The 16422-nt window shown below is 38.0% G+C and overlaps 1 protein-coding gene across 3 annotated transcripts in view; it reads right to left on the bottom strand.

Moving 5' to 3' along the window:
• Positions 1-2141: 2141 nt before the first annotated feature.
• Positions 2142-16422, bottom strand: part of LOC105002108 (killer cell lectin-like receptor subfamily F member 2) — a 22193-nt gene continuing 7912 nt past the window's right edge. For 2 of the 3 annotated variants that reach the window (XM_010858590.1, XM_010858591.1), the window contains 5 exons: positions 15735-15863; positions 8921-9075; positions 8068-8180; positions 5062-5211; positions 2142-2585 (listed from right to left, as the gene is read on the bottom strand). In XM_010858590.1, coding sequence (XP_010856892.1) covers positions 5073-5211; positions 8068-8180; positions 8921-9075; positions 15735-15863 — 536 coding nt within the window. In that variant the 3' untranslated portion in view covers positions 2142-2585; positions 5062-5072. The remainder of the gene's footprint in view (positions 2586-5061; positions 5212-8067; positions 8181-8920; positions 9076-15734; positions 15864-16422) is intronic. The other variant, XM_010858592.1, reaches the window with a different exon arrangement.

The following is a 16422-nucleotide window of genomic DNA, read 5'->3' as shown; positions in this document are numbered from 1 at the left end:
CTCACATGACAAAACGAGGAAAAGTGCATGGTGGCAAAGACGACAGTTATCTGCCTAATGAAAAAATTATTTGCTTCTATATTACTTATTGCTTTTTAGGTGAAGTTAAAGGTCATTTTCGTTTGGTCAGAGAGCTGAATCTGGGCCTCTGAGAGCACCAGTGTAGCAACAGTTTAACTTCAGACACATAAATCCGTTTACATATATTTGCAGAAGCATAAAATGAGAACAATGCATATTTTCTAGGATACAGATGCTGCAATACTCACATATTAGACCTGTAAGCCTTCTAATACTGGAGTGTCCAAAATCAAATAGAAAAATACACTGTTTCAAGTTATAATTTTAAAAATTATATGGTCATTGTATCAGCCTTCTCTAACAATAGAGTAACAATGTCAAAAAATCCCTTTGTATGACTCATGGCTTTTATGGGACCTAATGCTATTTCATTACTTAGTGACATAGATTTTTTAAAAGCCTGCCCTAAGTATATGAATTAGTATTAAAATAAAGTTACTTTGTAAAAGCAAATTGAGAGTTTTGGTGTTTTTTAAATAAAATCACAAATATTCTCTCACATGTCCATTGGGGGGCGATAATAGATAAGTATGGTTAGAATTGGACATTTAATATCTCAAATTATGAGAAGACAACTTCTAAGAGTGAAAACTTTTTTATCCTTGATTATAATTTGTATTATACTTTAAGTATAATGCATATGCATGTAAATATAAAGATACACATGCATATATGTATTTATATACTAATAAGCATAAACAAAACAGGAAAGTAACATGCTAATTTTTACAATGATTGATGGGAAACCCAAAGTGTTCAACACTACTGAATATAAATGGAGAAAAATGAGAAATATAACTTCATCATTGTGTGAGAGTGAACATGTGACACTTCATTTGACTTGAGAGGAATCACTTAGGAGAAGGAAACGGCAATCCCCTCCAGTATTCTTGCCTGGAGAACCACATGCAGCTTGGTGTGCTGCAGTCCATGGGGTCACAAAGAGTCAGACAGGATTTAAGTGACTCGACAGCAATAGTGGTTAATAAATCTTCAAACCTTATCATTCAATTTGTTGGAAAAAAAAGAGGGCTCACTTGGAAATGGGGATATGAACTCCATTAATATGTGATATCTATGGACGGATGTCCCAGAATAGTAATTCAATACTTATGGGTAGCTTACTATTCGGATTTTAGTTATTGATTCTCTTATCTTCTTGGAGTTGTATTTTTGGTTTGATCTAAGGCATAGATTGCAATGCAGGAGACCCTGGTTCCATTCCTTGGTCGGGAAGATCTGCTGGAGAACGGATAGGCTACCTACTCCAGGATTCTTAGGTTTCCCTTGTGGCTCAGCTGGTAAAGAATTCGCCCACAATGCGGGAGACCTGGGTTCAATCCCTGGGTTGGGAAGATCCTCTGGAGAAGGGAAAGACTACCCACTCAAGTATTCTGGCCTGGAGATTTCCATGGACTGTATAATCCATGGGGTCGCAGAATCAGACAGCAAAGAGTTGGACGGAAAGCAAAGAAAGAGTTGGACAGAGAGCAAAGAGTCGGACGGACAGCAAAGAAAGAGTCGGACAGCAAAGAGTTGGACACGACTGAATGACTTTCACTTTCTTTCCAAGGCAATACTCAATGTGCAGACTAATTCTTTCATAATATTTAAATGTTTAAACGTTTGCATCAAAACCAGTGTTTCAAAAATCATTGAAACAAGAGATCCTCAGATCTCTTAATCTTTCTCCCCTTCCCTTCAACTGTAATGTTTATCAATTTTTTTTGACATTTCTCAAATGTTCATATTAATAAAACGGTACATATTTTTGCATTTGTTATATTAAGTAAGCATGGTTTTATGCTCTTTGCATTTAAATTTTTTGAGTTGAACATTTTATATTTCTTTCCCTACAAAGCTGTAATTATTTCTGTTTATACGTATGAATTTGAAATACATTTTTAAAATTCTTTTATGATCTTTAAATTTTGCTGTTAATGGATCTAAGACCTTAAAATAGTTTTCTTGGTGAATTTAAAGTCAATCAGCAAACATTAGTAATCTCTCAGCTCCAAGCCTCAATGTAGGTTCTTGGTTAAAAGCACAAACAAGCAAGAAACCTGGAAATTTTTATTTATTAGTCTGTAAATCTAACACTGGTATTTATTTAAAAAAAAACAAAAACAAAAACAGCAGTGACTTTATTTCTCTGTATGCAGGTTTTGTTTATCAAAACTAGGGAAAACTCTACCTAACTAGTAAAAATGATGCTGGGGAACATATTGCAAATACATACTTGATAACATTAAAAAGTACTTATCTACCAGTATGAATCACACATCTTGTTCACACAATGATGAGGATTATTCACTTTACAGAGTTTACAGCACATGAAGAAATATGAATAATTAAACAATGGTTAAGAAAAAAAAAGGTTCTAAATGTTAAGATTAAAATCAGCACAGGGAACTATGAAAATATATATTAAATCCTTACAATTTAGCCTGGAGTGGACAATAGTCACAGAAGTATTTTCTTGCAAATGACATTTCACTGGTGACCTGAAAAATAAGGAAGAGTTGAACAGAAGAGTGAGAAAGGGAACAGTGTTTGTTGAGCTGAAGCAAACATATGATTAGATTAGAGGCAAAAGACAGCATGCCACATTTGAGGAACCGAAACAGGGTTAGTGTGCTTGCATCATTACCAGCATGGAGGTGGGGGAGGAATAAAGAGCGGCTGGAGGAGCTGGTAAAAGGTTTAAACTGTGAAAAGCCACTGAAGGAAATTAGGTGGTGAGTAATGTAGGGGATGTGAGGTTCAAAGAATCTAAACCATGATGACAACATGGAGAATGGACTGCAGCAGACAGAAAAGCTAGAGCAATAATCTAAGATGATTGGGTGATTAATAAAGTCTGTATAGAGACAGACTCCAGAAATAATCGTGTGATAAAATTGACAGGGTTTAAATGAATTTTTGAATATTGAGAGAGAGAAGAAGGAGGAAGTCATGGTTGACTCCAAAAGTTCTGGCTTGAACTAGAGTGAGCATGTTGCTACCAATCCACTAAGCTAATCTGTTTAAGTTCATTAGTTAATGGGTCTTGAGATGTAGATGTATATAGAGATGTCCAATGGGCAATCCTCTATAATAAGGTCTGGGCTAGAAGTATGGGTTTGGGAGTAGTCAATGAATTGGGGAGATTGGGACTGACATATACACCCTTGTTTAGTAGTTCAGTTGTGTCCGACTCTTTTGTGACCCCAAGGACTGTAGCCTGCCAGGCTGCTCCATCCATGGGGTTTCAAAGGCAAGAATACTGGACTGGGTTTTCTCTAGGGGATCTTCCTGACCCAGGGATCAAACCCGCATGTGTTGAAAGCAAATTCTTTACCACAGAGCTACCAGAGAAGCCCCAACATATACACTCAAGTACATATGAAATTAGTTGTTTTATATGTATAACTGATAAGAACCTGCTGTATAGTATAAGGAACTCTACTTAATACTCTGTAATGACCTATATGTAAAAAAGACTCTTTAAAAAAAGAATGAATATATGTATATGTATAACTGTAAGTGTGGTGTTGGATAAGACTCTTGAGAGTCCCTTGGACTGCAAGATCAAACCAATTAATCCTAAAGGAAATCTGTCCTGAATATTCATTGGAAGGACTGATGCTAAAGCTGAAACTCCAATACTTTAGCCATATGATGCAAAGTACTGACTCATTGGAAAAGACCATGATGCTGGGAAACATTGAAGGCAGGAGGAGAAGGGGATGACAGAAGATGAGACAGTTGTATGGCATCACTGACTCGATGGACATGAGTTTGAGCAAGCTTTGGGAGTTGGTGATGAACAGGGTAGCCTGGCATGCCACAGTCCATGGGGTCGCAAAGAGTCCAACATGACTGAGCAACTGAACTGAACTGAACTGATAACTGATTCACTTTGCTGTACACTTGAAACTACCACAACATTGTAAATCAACTACACATCAATAAAAATTATTTAAAAATAAAATAAATGGATAGCGGTTGAAGTTATAGAGTGGATGAGTTTAGCCAATAGTTGCGTGTAATAGAGGACCCACAAGAACTCTGAGGAATATCATTATTCAAGAGATCAGACGAGAGAATAGATGTTGCAGAAAATACTGAGGAGGACTAGTTGGACAGGTAGAGAGAATTTCAAGAAAACTTTGCATCATAGGTGCTAAGGTTAAAAAATGTTTCAAAAATGAATGCCAGGTCAACAAGGAGCAACACCGCTGAGAGATAAAGTGAAAGTAAACAGTCCTGACTGTATTTAGTCAAAAGTGTGGAGAGAACACGTCAGAGCAATAGTAGGAAAAGCAGAAACTACATTTTAGAATGTGGACTGAGAAACAGAAAGAGGAAGGCAAGTATAAAAAATTTTAGGAAATTTGACTTAAAACGGATGAGGAAAACTGGGTGGAAACCAAAAGACTCATGTGGTTAATGAACAATTTTCTTGTAAAGGAAGGCATAAGAAGAGAGAGGTTAAAGAAGACATAATCAAGGAAGGGATCTCCTTGAAAAAAATTAAATGGATGCAATCCTGACCGTAGACTTGGAGATCTGATTTAGATAGAAAGAAGTGTGGCTTTTTTTTTTTTTTTTTTCTTTTTGGAAATGGAGAGAAAAAAGTGACAAGACACAGACGAATGTGTAGATTCAATGGTAGAAAATTCAAAAATGTAACATCCAATGGCTTATCTTTGAAAAAGTAAAAAGTTTTTCCATTAATGGTGAAGGCAAGGTGTAGGGAGAGAATTCTTGAGGACACAAAGCAATAGTTTCTGTCTGAAACAGTCAGTATCATTCATGAGAGATGACTATGAAAATGTCATTTAAGTCCTCTGGTAGAGCCAAGAACTCAAGGCTGATTGCCTAGATGGGTAGTGACCCACGTCCACACTATTATCAGCACTACCACAATAATATTTGTTGTAGAAACAAAGTGTTTCCACAAAAATGCATACTTTTTTTAAAGAGGAAGATTTATACCTGTGATCAATTCAGAGGTCAGTGTCTGTAGATGAAGGAACAACACCTTGACAAATCCAGTAATTCTGAATGGGGCACTTTTCAGAAAAAACACCCTTTTTTGTTATTAAAGCACAAGCATCATCTTCAACCTCTCCAAGAACTTGAAATCTATGGAGGAAAAGGCAACATGCTAGTGACTCCCATGAAAGCTGGACTCTTTCCCAGATATCTGTTCTCACTCTGCTAAAAGCACAATTCTGTGTATCTTGTGTTTTCTCTCTTCTTAGGAAGAATGTACTCTCCAATCTGGAGTTTTGAGACATTGCAATATTTAGAGAGCAAATGCACATTAAAAGCAATTTATTTAATGAAGGAGTTCCTCTAAATAGTTTTCTAACCCAAACAGTCATTTGTAAATATCATTACTATGTGGAATTAAAATGAAAATTAAAATGTAAGAAACATTGGTTTCCCAATCCATTCCATCATGCAAAAACTAAAGATTTTAGGAGACCACTAGGATCTGCATGTTTGTATCACCCCAAAATTCGTATGTTAAAATCCTAACCTCAAAATGATATATTAGGAATTAGGACCTTTGAGAGATGCTTAAGTCATGAGGGTGGAACCTTCATGAATGGAATTATTTCCTTACAAAGGAGATTCTAGAGAGATCTCCAGCCCCTTCCACTATGTGAGAACATATTGAGAAGGCTCTGGCTGCAAACCAAGAAGAATCCTCTTAACAAAACAAGATCATTCGGGTACTTTTATCTTGGAATCCCACACTCCAGAACTGTGGGAAATACATTTCTGTTGCTTATAAGCTACCAAGCCTGTGGTATTTTGTTATAGGAGCCAGAATAGAATGAGCCCTTTCAAAAATCTTTTTTCACTGTTTGTAATGAGCCTCTTTGCTTCTACAAAGATCAACTCCCTTTTAAAATTTGTAAACTCACATAGACACCTCAACAAGAAAATTTCTGTGCATGTGGGTGTATAAGGATATACCCAGATTCTTTATCCTTAACATAAAAGAAGGAAACTTCCCCTAAATTCTGGTTTTCCTGTCTTAAACAAATAAGCTGCAAAATATCTTAGAAATCAGAAAATACTCAACTTAAAGAATCAGATTAGCAAATTAATAATTCTAAGCAGGTTTGCATGTGGGTGGCCAAGCATCACATTCTATACGAAAAATATAATGGTAAAAGGAGTGGGTATATGTATAACCGATTCACTTTGCTGTACATCTGAAGCTAATGCTGCTGGTGGTGCTAAGTCGCTTCAGTTGTGTCCGACTCTTTGCGACCCCATAGATGGCAGCCCACCAGGCTCCCCCATCCCTGGGATTCTCCAGGCAAGAACACTGGAGTGGGTTGCCATTTCCTTCTCCAATGCATGAAAGTGAAAAGTAAAAGTGAAGTCGCTTAGTCGTGTCCGACTCTTTGCGACCCCATGGACTGCAGCCCACCAGGCTCCTCCATCCATGGGATTTTCCAGACAACAGTACGGGAGTGGGGTGCCATCACCTTCTCTGTCTGAAGCTAATTGGACATGTTAAATCAACTATACTCCAACAAAACTTAAAAATAAAATATTTAAAAATAAAAAAGGGTCAATGCTGATTTTCTAGAAAAAAATATGCTGGGTGATATCCATTAAAAATAATCAGAGATAAATTTTTTAAGTTAATTTAGTGTGGAGGGTGTACAGAGATTGTGGCATATGTGAGTACAGAGTATGAATTTTAACAAAAGATATTGTAAATAGTCTCTGGTTAAGAACATTCATTTGCTGAGTTACTTCCTTCTTTTGAGCAATTTTTACTTCCCCTCAGCCAGCCTGATAAGTCTGCTGTATCACTCTCAAACATCTCTATTTTCTTTCTTCATTTCCTCCATATCACATCTCTTTAAGAGATACCACAAATTTCAAATTTTCAAGAAGTTAAATCAACTTTTAATGATCCTCCAAGCCTTGATAATAAGAATAGAAGTTTTTGCCCTGGACACTCCAAACCTTCTGCCTGTGTTTTGAGGATCAGCACAGAATCCCCAAAGATTCAGTACTCTCTACACATAGAATTTAAACAGAAATGAACGAGGTACATAAAATAGATACAGATACTGTTTATTGGGATAATAGAATTTGAAGAGAGTCAAATGGCTGTCTGTTGTGTTACATGTAAATTTTTCCTTAATATTTCCCAGTTATTGGGGTGGGGGAAACTACCTTTGTGAAAGCTCCACCCTCATGATTTAAGCATCTCTCAAAGGTCCTATTTCTTAATACATCATGATGTATTAATACATTGTGGTTAGGATTTTAACACATGAATTTTGGGGTGATACAAACATGCAGATCATAGCAGTCTTCTAAGATCTTTATTTTGCATGTGAGAGAGGGGATATATGTATACATGTAACCATTTCATGCTGTACTACAGCAAAAGCTAATGCAACACTGCAAAGCAGTTATACTCCAATTTAAAAGATAAGAATTATTCTGTAAACCTCTTTTCTTAAGAAATACGTAATAAGAATTTAAATTTAGAGAATTTTGCATTGATATGATTTTCCATTTATACCTCTAGCATTATCTGTAAGCTAAAAGAAAGCCAAATATGAAAATAAATTAGTTTAGGAGTCTGTTTCTCTAAGGCAAATTTCCTGATCATTTATACACTAACAAAGATTAAAGTCTTCAATCTGTAGGAACAAGTTGGCTCCCTGCAGGTTCAGGCAGCCCCTAGAAGGGACTGGCTGTTGAACTATTAAGTTCCCCCTATAGAACTCAAATGCCAGGTGATGCAGTGTTAAATAATCTGCCTGACAATGAAGGAGATGCAAGAGACTCTGGTTTAATCCCTGGGTTGGGGAGATCCTCTGGAGTGTAACCCACTTCAGTATTCTTGCCTGGAAAATTCCATGGACAGGGCAGCCTGACAGGTGACAGTCCATAGGGTCGCAAAGAGTTGGACATGACTGGGCACACACACGCACTCAAATGCCAAATACTCACAGTTGTAGATTTAATGGGGTGCCATCCAGCCAGGTCCACGTATTTTGTGGATAAGAAATGTTCAATCCAATCCAAAAGTAAATTCCATCTTGTATACTGCTCTGTAAGAAATCCTGTGACAGGGATCCAGAGGAAATGAATTGTTACACTATTAAAACAGCTTCTTCTGACCTTTGTTCAGACTTTAAAAGGTTTTGCTATTTATCCTCCTAATCAGGAAAATCTTAAGAAAGTTGAAGAGGTTTTCTACATACTTAAGGTAGGAAATTAATATGGAAAGGTTTCTGAAGTATTCTTGCATATGTTGTGTAAAGGTATTTGCTACTTAATGGAATTCATGAGGATGATATACACAGCAACTGATGAAAGGGTGCAAAGAGAATTTGAAGCAAAAACTAGGAATTAATGTCTTCCCAAAGGAGAGATAGCTATCCTTTCGCCTACCGATGTGCAGTCTTGAAGAAGACTGATGTTTATGGGGAAAATAAATAATAACACTAAGGAGCCTCCATCTGTCCTATCCAAGATACCAGGAATATTGTCAGATATGGGTAGCGCCTTTGATGAGTACCTCTCTGGGCTTCCCTGGTGGTTCAGTCGGTAAAGAATCTGCCTGTAATGCAGGAGACCCAGGTTTGATCCCTGGGTTGGGAAGATTTCCCTGGAGAAGGAAATGGCAACCCATTCCAGTATTCTTGCCTGGGAAATCCATGGACAGATGAACCTGGTGGGCTATAGTCCATGGGGTCACAAAGAGTCAGACACCACTGAGCACACAGAAGCTCTTCTCTTAGTTTTAAAAGGGCTTTTTTGTTTTTTTGTTTTTCCTTTTTCATGGCAAATGAGCTCTTACCAATTCAGCCTTATCTTGGATCACCAAGAGATGTGATTTCATTGTTGAACAGAGTTTTTGGCTATCGATCCATGATTGATAGTTTTTGAAAAAGTTATAGCATTTCCCTTTCTTCTGCACCCAGCCATTAGGGCATAAGTTTTGGCTATGGTTTCCTAAAACATAAAAAAAGAAGAAATAGACTTGAAAACAAGGTTTGGATATCAAAATCAATTATGGCACTAATTTTGTAAACAATTTCTTTTAAAAAAATTTTTGTCTCACTTTTAAGAGATGAACGCCTCCTCCACTGATGGTCTTTAAAGAGATTGTTGTTGTTCAGTTGCTAAGTCACTTCTGACTCTTTGCAGACAAAGAGATAAATGCCAGAAATAGTCGTTTTTGTTACTCAGTAGCTAAGTGGTAGCTCAGCTGATAAAGAATCCGCCTGCAATGCAGGAGACCCCAGTATGATTCGTGGGTCAGGAAAATCCCCTGGAGAAGGGATAGGCTACCCACTCCAGTATTCTTGGGCTTTCCTTGTGGCTCAGACAGTAAAGAATCTGCCTGCAATGCAGGAGACCTGGATTTGATCCATGGGTTGGGAAGATCTCCTAGAGGAGGGCACAGCAACCCACTCCAGTATTCTTGCCTGAAGAATCCCTATGGACTGAGGAGCCTGGTGGGCTACAGTCTATGGGGTCACAAAGAGTTAGACATGACTAAGCACACAAGTGGTGTCCAGCCCTTTGTAAACCCATGGACTGCAGCCCGCCAATCTTCCCTGTCCCTACTATTAAGGGCTACAATTAAGTAGTTTCCTGAGTTCTTTATTCATATGAATGTATAAAATGTTTTTCTTTATATGACATTTATGACATAAAATTATTAACTTCATGTTCCACATTTCATAAATAAAGATGCTAAAGCTAAGGTTAAGCAAAGAATAAAGAGGGCAACTAAAATAACTTACTAAAGGTCGTATAGTTTAGAAATAGATAGGAGATAGAAAAACTTAAACAGAGAGGCTAAATGCCTAGATATCTAAAAGGCATCAGGGGAAAACCACTCTGAAAAATAAAATGTCTATTTAGTTCTTTGGCCCATTTTTTGATTGGGTCATTTATTTTTCTGGAGTTGAGCTGTAGGAGTTGCTTGTATATTTTTGAGATTAGTTGTTTGTCAGTTGCTTCATTTGCTATTATTTTCTCCCATTCTGAAGGCTGTCTTTTCACCTTGCTGATAGTTTCCTTTGATGTGCAGAAGCTTTTAAGGTTAATTAGGTCCCATTTGTTAATTTTTGCTTTTATTTCCAATATTCTTGGCGGTGGGTCATAGAGGATCCTGCTGTGATATATGTCAGAGGGCTAACAAACACGTGAAAAGATGCTCAACATCACTCATTATCAGAGAAATGCAAATCAAGACCACTATGAGGTACCATTTCACACCAGTCAGAATGGCTGCGATCCAAAAGTCTACAAATAATAAATGTTGGAGAGGGTATGGAGAAAAGGGAACCCTCTTACACTGTTGGTGGGAATGCAAACTAGTACAGCCACTATGGAGAACAGTGTGGAGATTCCTTAAAAAACTGGAAACAGAACTGCCTTATGATCCAGCAATCCCACTGCTGGGCATACACACTGAGGAAACCAGAAGGGAAAGAGACACGTGTACCCCAATGTTCATCGCAGCACTGTTTATAATAGCCAGGACATGGAAGCAACCTAGATGTCCATCAGCAGATGAATGGATAAGAAAGCAGTGGTACATATACACAATGGAGTATTACTCAGCCATTAAAAAGAATTCGTTTGAATCAGTTCTAATGAGGTGGATGAAACTGGAGCCTATTATACAGAGTGAAGTAAGCCAGAAGGAAAAACACCAATACAGTATACTAACGCATATATATGGAATTTAGAAAGATGATAACAATAACCCTGTGTACGAGACAGCAAAAGAGACACTGATGTATGGAACAGTCTTATGGACTCTGTGGGAGAGGGAGAGGGTGGGAAGATTTGGGAGAATGGCATTGAAACATGTAAAATATCATGTATGAAACGAGATGCCAGTCCAGGTTCGATGCACGATACTGGATGCTTGGGGCTGGTGCACTGGGATGACCCAGAGGGATGGTATGGGGAGGGAGGAGGGAGGAGGGTTCAGGATGGGGAGCACATGTATACCTGTGATGGATTCATTTTGATATTTGGCAAAACTAATACAATTATGTAAAGTTTAAAAATAAAATAAAATTTAAAAAAAAAGAAAAAAAAAGAAAATGTCCTTTTCAGAGTCACATTTGATGCAGAATAATAGGTTTCACAGCATATTTTATCAGTAACTTTTTAAAACAAAATGTTTATCATGATCCCAATATCTCTATGCCCCAAGGACCTCCAGACATATCACCATGAAAAGGAAAAACTTGGAAAAAAAAACATTAAAATAAATCTATACTCAGAAATGAATAAAATCTATACTCAGAAAATAAATCTATATTGAGGAATTTATTTATATATTCAGAAAAATTAATAATATTTGTACTTGAAGCTGAGTCCTTGCATCTTAAAAGATATCCTGGAGAAAGAAATAGCTACCCACTCCAGTATTCTTGCCTGGATTCCATGGACAGAGGGGAGCCTGGTGGGCTTCAGTCCATGGGGCTGCAAAGAACGGGACAAGACTGAGTGAATAACACTTTCATTTCTTCATGGGAGGGGAGACACAGTTTTTGAGGTATGAGCCTACTGTTTTGCCCTCTCCACTGGTTGAGAATTAAAGCCACCTTTCTATCTCCTCCAAACTCTCCATATTTTTTATTAGGCTTTGGTGGGCAGAGAAAGCCAGGATTTTGGCCATCAACAGTCCCATCTCAACATCAAGACTATACATATATTTTAGCATAACTCATGGCATTTAACTATGCAAAAGCTTATAGCTTTAGGTGGGTTTTATACTTAGAAAATGATCATAACTTATGAGAAAGGTTAATTTTCATATTTTAAAATAAACACATAAATAAGAAAAAATAAGCACTCCTTTTTTTTTTTTTTGCAAAAAGGGCAAAGAGGATGAACAGGCATTTTACAGAATAAAAATAAAAATATCTAATATGTGCAATTTTGCATTTAATTTCTCTGTTATATAAGAAATGCAACTAAAATCAACTATGTGTACTTTTATCATAGTATATTAGCACATATAATCTGAACTCTGTGTGTGTGTGTGGGTGTGTGTGAGATAGAGAGAGAGTCCAAATCCTGCTCTCTCTTCCTGGTATTGACATTCCTTAGCAAGTCTTTATGGTAACTTGAATGCTGATTCAAGTTCATCTGAGGAGAGGTATGTGAGTGTGAGGGAGTGATGTTACTTCTTCAAATTTAAACTGAATCGGCTATTTAGAAAGGTAACCCCCTGGTGGCTCAGACAGTAAAGAATCTACCTGCAATGCAGAAGATGGGGGCTTGATCCCTGGGTGGGAAATATCCCCTGGAGACAAGAATGGCTATTTAGAAATTGAAGGAAATCTTGCCCCAAAAATGCTCAAGATGAAACTCTTTGAGCATCCTAAAACTGGTTTTTGCGTATTCAGTTTCTGTTGTTGTTTAATGGTAAGTCATGAACAACTCTTTTTGATCGCATGGACTGTAGCCCACCAGGCTCCTATGTCCATGGAATTTTCCAGGAAAGAATACTGGAGTGGACTGCCATTTCCTCCTGCAGGGGATCTTCAGACCCAGGGATCAAATCTGCATCGCCTGCATTGGCAGGTGAATTCTTTACCACTGAGCTGCCTGGGAAGTCCACATATTCAGTTAGTGGAAGCTAATTTTCTAGGAGAAACTTGCATTTCTCTCTGTGTGCCTTGAGATGTAAATGTTCTACCACCTTCCTCAAGAATATTTTATCTAGATCATCTCTAATTCCTGAGACTGAGGGAAGGAAGAAAGGAAGGGGTAAAGAGACTTTTTAAAATTTAACTTTTTCCCACTATATTTTTTACAAATAGTGAGTTTTGTACTCTAATATCTGATTCATGAGTGTTTTTAAATTAATTTTTGTTGGTTTGAAATATATTAGTTTCTGCTGCATAGCAACATGAATCAGCTATACATATACACATGTGTGTGTGCTCAGTCTTGTCTGACTCTTTGTGACCCCACAGACTCTAGCCTGCCAGACTCCTTTGTCGATGGAATTTTCTAGGCAAGAATACTGGAGTGGGTTGCCATTTCCTACTGCAGGAGATCTTCCGAACCAAGGGATTGAATCCATATCTTTTGTGCCTCCTGCACTGGCAGGCGGATTCCTTACCACTGCAGCACCTGGGAAGCCCATATATACATACATCCCTTCTTTTTTTTTGGATTTACTTCCTATATAGGTCACCACAGAGCACTAAATGTGCTATTCAGAAGGTTCTCTTTAGTTACATATTTTATACAAAGTAGTGTATGATTAAGTTTTTAAATGAAGCTATGAGAAGGGGTTGACAGAGGATGAGATGGTTAGATGGCATCATTGACATGAAGGAGCAAACTCTAGGAGATAGTGAAGGACAGGGAAGCCTAGCTGTGCTGCAGTCCAAGGGCGTCGCAAAGAATCAGAAATGTCTAAGTTACTGAACAACAGCGACAAATACATAGAAAAGGGCTAAATTCCTTAACTTGTGATTTCTGGATTTCTTTATTTAACAGTAATCTTTTGACTGCCTGATTACCTGCCCTTTGATGCAAAACTCCTATATATCCTAGCTCCCCCATCACCTCCCCAGAGCAGTTCTCTTAGGGTTACTGCCTCTCAGGCTCAGAGTTCCAAAAATCCCCACCAAATAAAACATTACTCTTGACTTTCAGATTGTGAATATTTCTTTAGTCAACACATGCCATATCAGAAATTTTACATATCACCCTCCCCCCCTAATTCATAGAAGCATGATTGAAACTCAGATTAGGAAGACAGATTAACAGACATGTCTGCTATCTCCTTATTGGTTGACCTCACAATAAAGCTTCTCCTTCTCTCAAAAGCTGATGCCAAGTATGGAATTTTACATGTGTTAGGCAGCAAGCCCTTTGCTCCAAAACAATATCTATTATCATATCATCCTTAACCACACTCCACATCCTGGGCTCACCTTACCTTTCAAGTTTCTAATGCCTCACACAGGAAGCTACTCTAGACCTCTGTCAGGAAAAAGTTTCATCAGTTAAATCTCACATGAAAAAGGCATTTGATTATATCTTCACTATTTCTCATACACACATATGCATCTTGTGGGTAGGGACTTTTTCTTAAGTTTCTTGCCATCTCATCATTAAACCAAGTATTTTATATTTGCCTAATAAGTATGTGATATCAAATTAACAAATTAAGAATTTGAAAAATAGGAAGAGATAGTGATATGTTTATTGACTAGTAAGAGAATTGTAACATTCGAAGTAGCAACAAGTTGACTGCTGGAGACAGTGGTATTTAAGAGTTTTAGCAGCTGCAAGGTAAGTGAGCAGTACTTACCTAAGTAGTGAACCTGAACAGATTAACAGGAACCAGAGTGAATAATTACAATAAGAAAACCATCTTCAAAATACTGAAAAGGACCTGAATTCACCAGCCTAAAATATTCCATTTTTATATGAGAATTATTTTAAGCTGAAAAACAACTTGAGATTCAACAGATGCAGGAAGAAGCCTCCTCTGAGCTTTGCTTAATCAGACAAAAAGTTAACTTGTTAACTCCAGGTCATGTGTCAAGCAAAGCAAAGCATCAGTCTGGAGCAAGGTTTATTGAAAGGCCATGCAAGGAAGGGTGGCTTCTGCCCTAAAAAAAGGTCACAGCTCCCTGAAGGGTTTTGGCAAAGAACTTTTGAAAGCCAGATGAGGAAGGGAGGTTGCAAGGTCTGTGATCAGCTCATGCACAGTTCTCTGATGGCTGACGGTGAGGGAATAAGGCAGTGTTACAAGGGTGAACATCGTCAGTTCTTAGGCTCCAGCAGGCCTGGGGCTCTGTACTCAAGGTCATCAAGTAGTTAACATCTTCCATTTGTTGGAGAGGGGGAGGTTTTTTTTAACATCTACAAAACACCTCTGGAAATATGTACCAAATACTATTAGCCAGACCCTTCAGAGAGGAGCTAAAGCAGAGGATTTGGGGGAAGTTCTGTCCCACCCAGAAAGGCCCCATGGGGTCCTGCTCAGTTACTTTCTGAGAAGTGAGGCTGCCATGAATACCCTCTTCAGGGTAAAAACAACTCCCATGAAAGAGACTGATAGGAAACCTACCTTAAGTTCCTTCTCTGGGGAAATTTTATGGCCACGAAGAAAAGGGAAAGACTACTCATGCCTGCTAAAATAGACACTGTCACAAACTTCATTAGTTCCAATGTGTTCTGAAAAACCCACTTGTCTTTCCCAAAAACCCATACTGTTTTTCCCATCAGAGTCAATTCTTCTGTCTTTCTTTCCCCAGGTGGCTCAGTGATAAAGAATCCATTGCCAATACAGAAGATGTGGGTTTGATCCTTGGGTTGGGAAGATCCCCTGGAGAAGAAAATGGCAATCTGCTCCAATATTCTTGCCTGAGAAATTCCATGAACAGAGGAGACTGGCAGGTTACAGTCCATGGGGTCACAAAGTGTTGGACACGACTTAGTGACTAAGGAACAATTCTTTTCCTTATTGAAGCATAAATATGTAAACAATTAACTTTGACCATTTAGCCAGCCACTTCTTTTGTTAGCTCTCGTATGCACACAGATGAACCATTTTCTTCTGTTAACTGGTGTTTTCCTCCCCCAAAACACAATGAAATAAAACCACTTACTTATGAAGTTTGTACTGTTCTGCTGCTTCCTGGGAGAAAGATTCATGCAGTTGCAATCTTTGGTTCCATTCTCACTACTGAACCTCTCGCTGGGGTTGTCACTGCAGGAATATATGCTTAGGTGACTTACTAAGAAATGAAGAAAAGTAGTAACACTAGTTAGATTCCTACAAATATAAGCCTTGGCCTTTTAATTATCTGTCAGTGTTGTTGATCAGTTGCCCACTCTTTGCAACCCCATGGATGCAGCACGCCGGGCTTCCCTGTCCCTCACCATCTCCCAAAGTTTGCCAAAGGTCATGTCCATTGTATAGGATAATATGAAACTGCAAACAAATTTACAAAATACTGATTGAGAGGACATTTGTTTATAGCATTTTAGCCTTATAATTTGACAAAGGATAATAAGCTTTGAGACTCAGAGAATTTCACTTAGGAAAATGTAAGTAGAAACAACAAAAAAAGTTATCTAAATAATAAAAATGTTTAAAAATATATATTTACATTTGCACCTATTTGGTGTCAGTTCAGTTCAGTGAGTTGCTCAGTCGTGTCTGACTCTTTGTGACCACATGAACTGCAGCATAGCAGGCCTCCCTGTTCATCACCAACTCCCGGAGTTCACTCAAACTCACGTCCATCGAGTCGATGATGCCATCCAGCCATCTCATCCTCTGTCGTCCCCTTT

The sequence above is a fragment of the Bison bison genome, unplaced genomic scaffold (assembly GCF_000754665.1).
Source record: "Bison bison bison isolate TAMUID 2011002044 unplaced genomic scaffold, Bison_UMD1.0 scf7180017864390, whole genome shotgun sequence".
Classification (NCBI taxonomy): domain Eukaryota; kingdom Metazoa; phylum Chordata; class Mammalia; order Artiodactyla; family Bovidae; genus Bison; species Bison bison.
The sequence above is the reverse complement of the archived record's forward strand: the minus strand, read 5'-3'. Positions and strand labels throughout refer to the sequence as shown.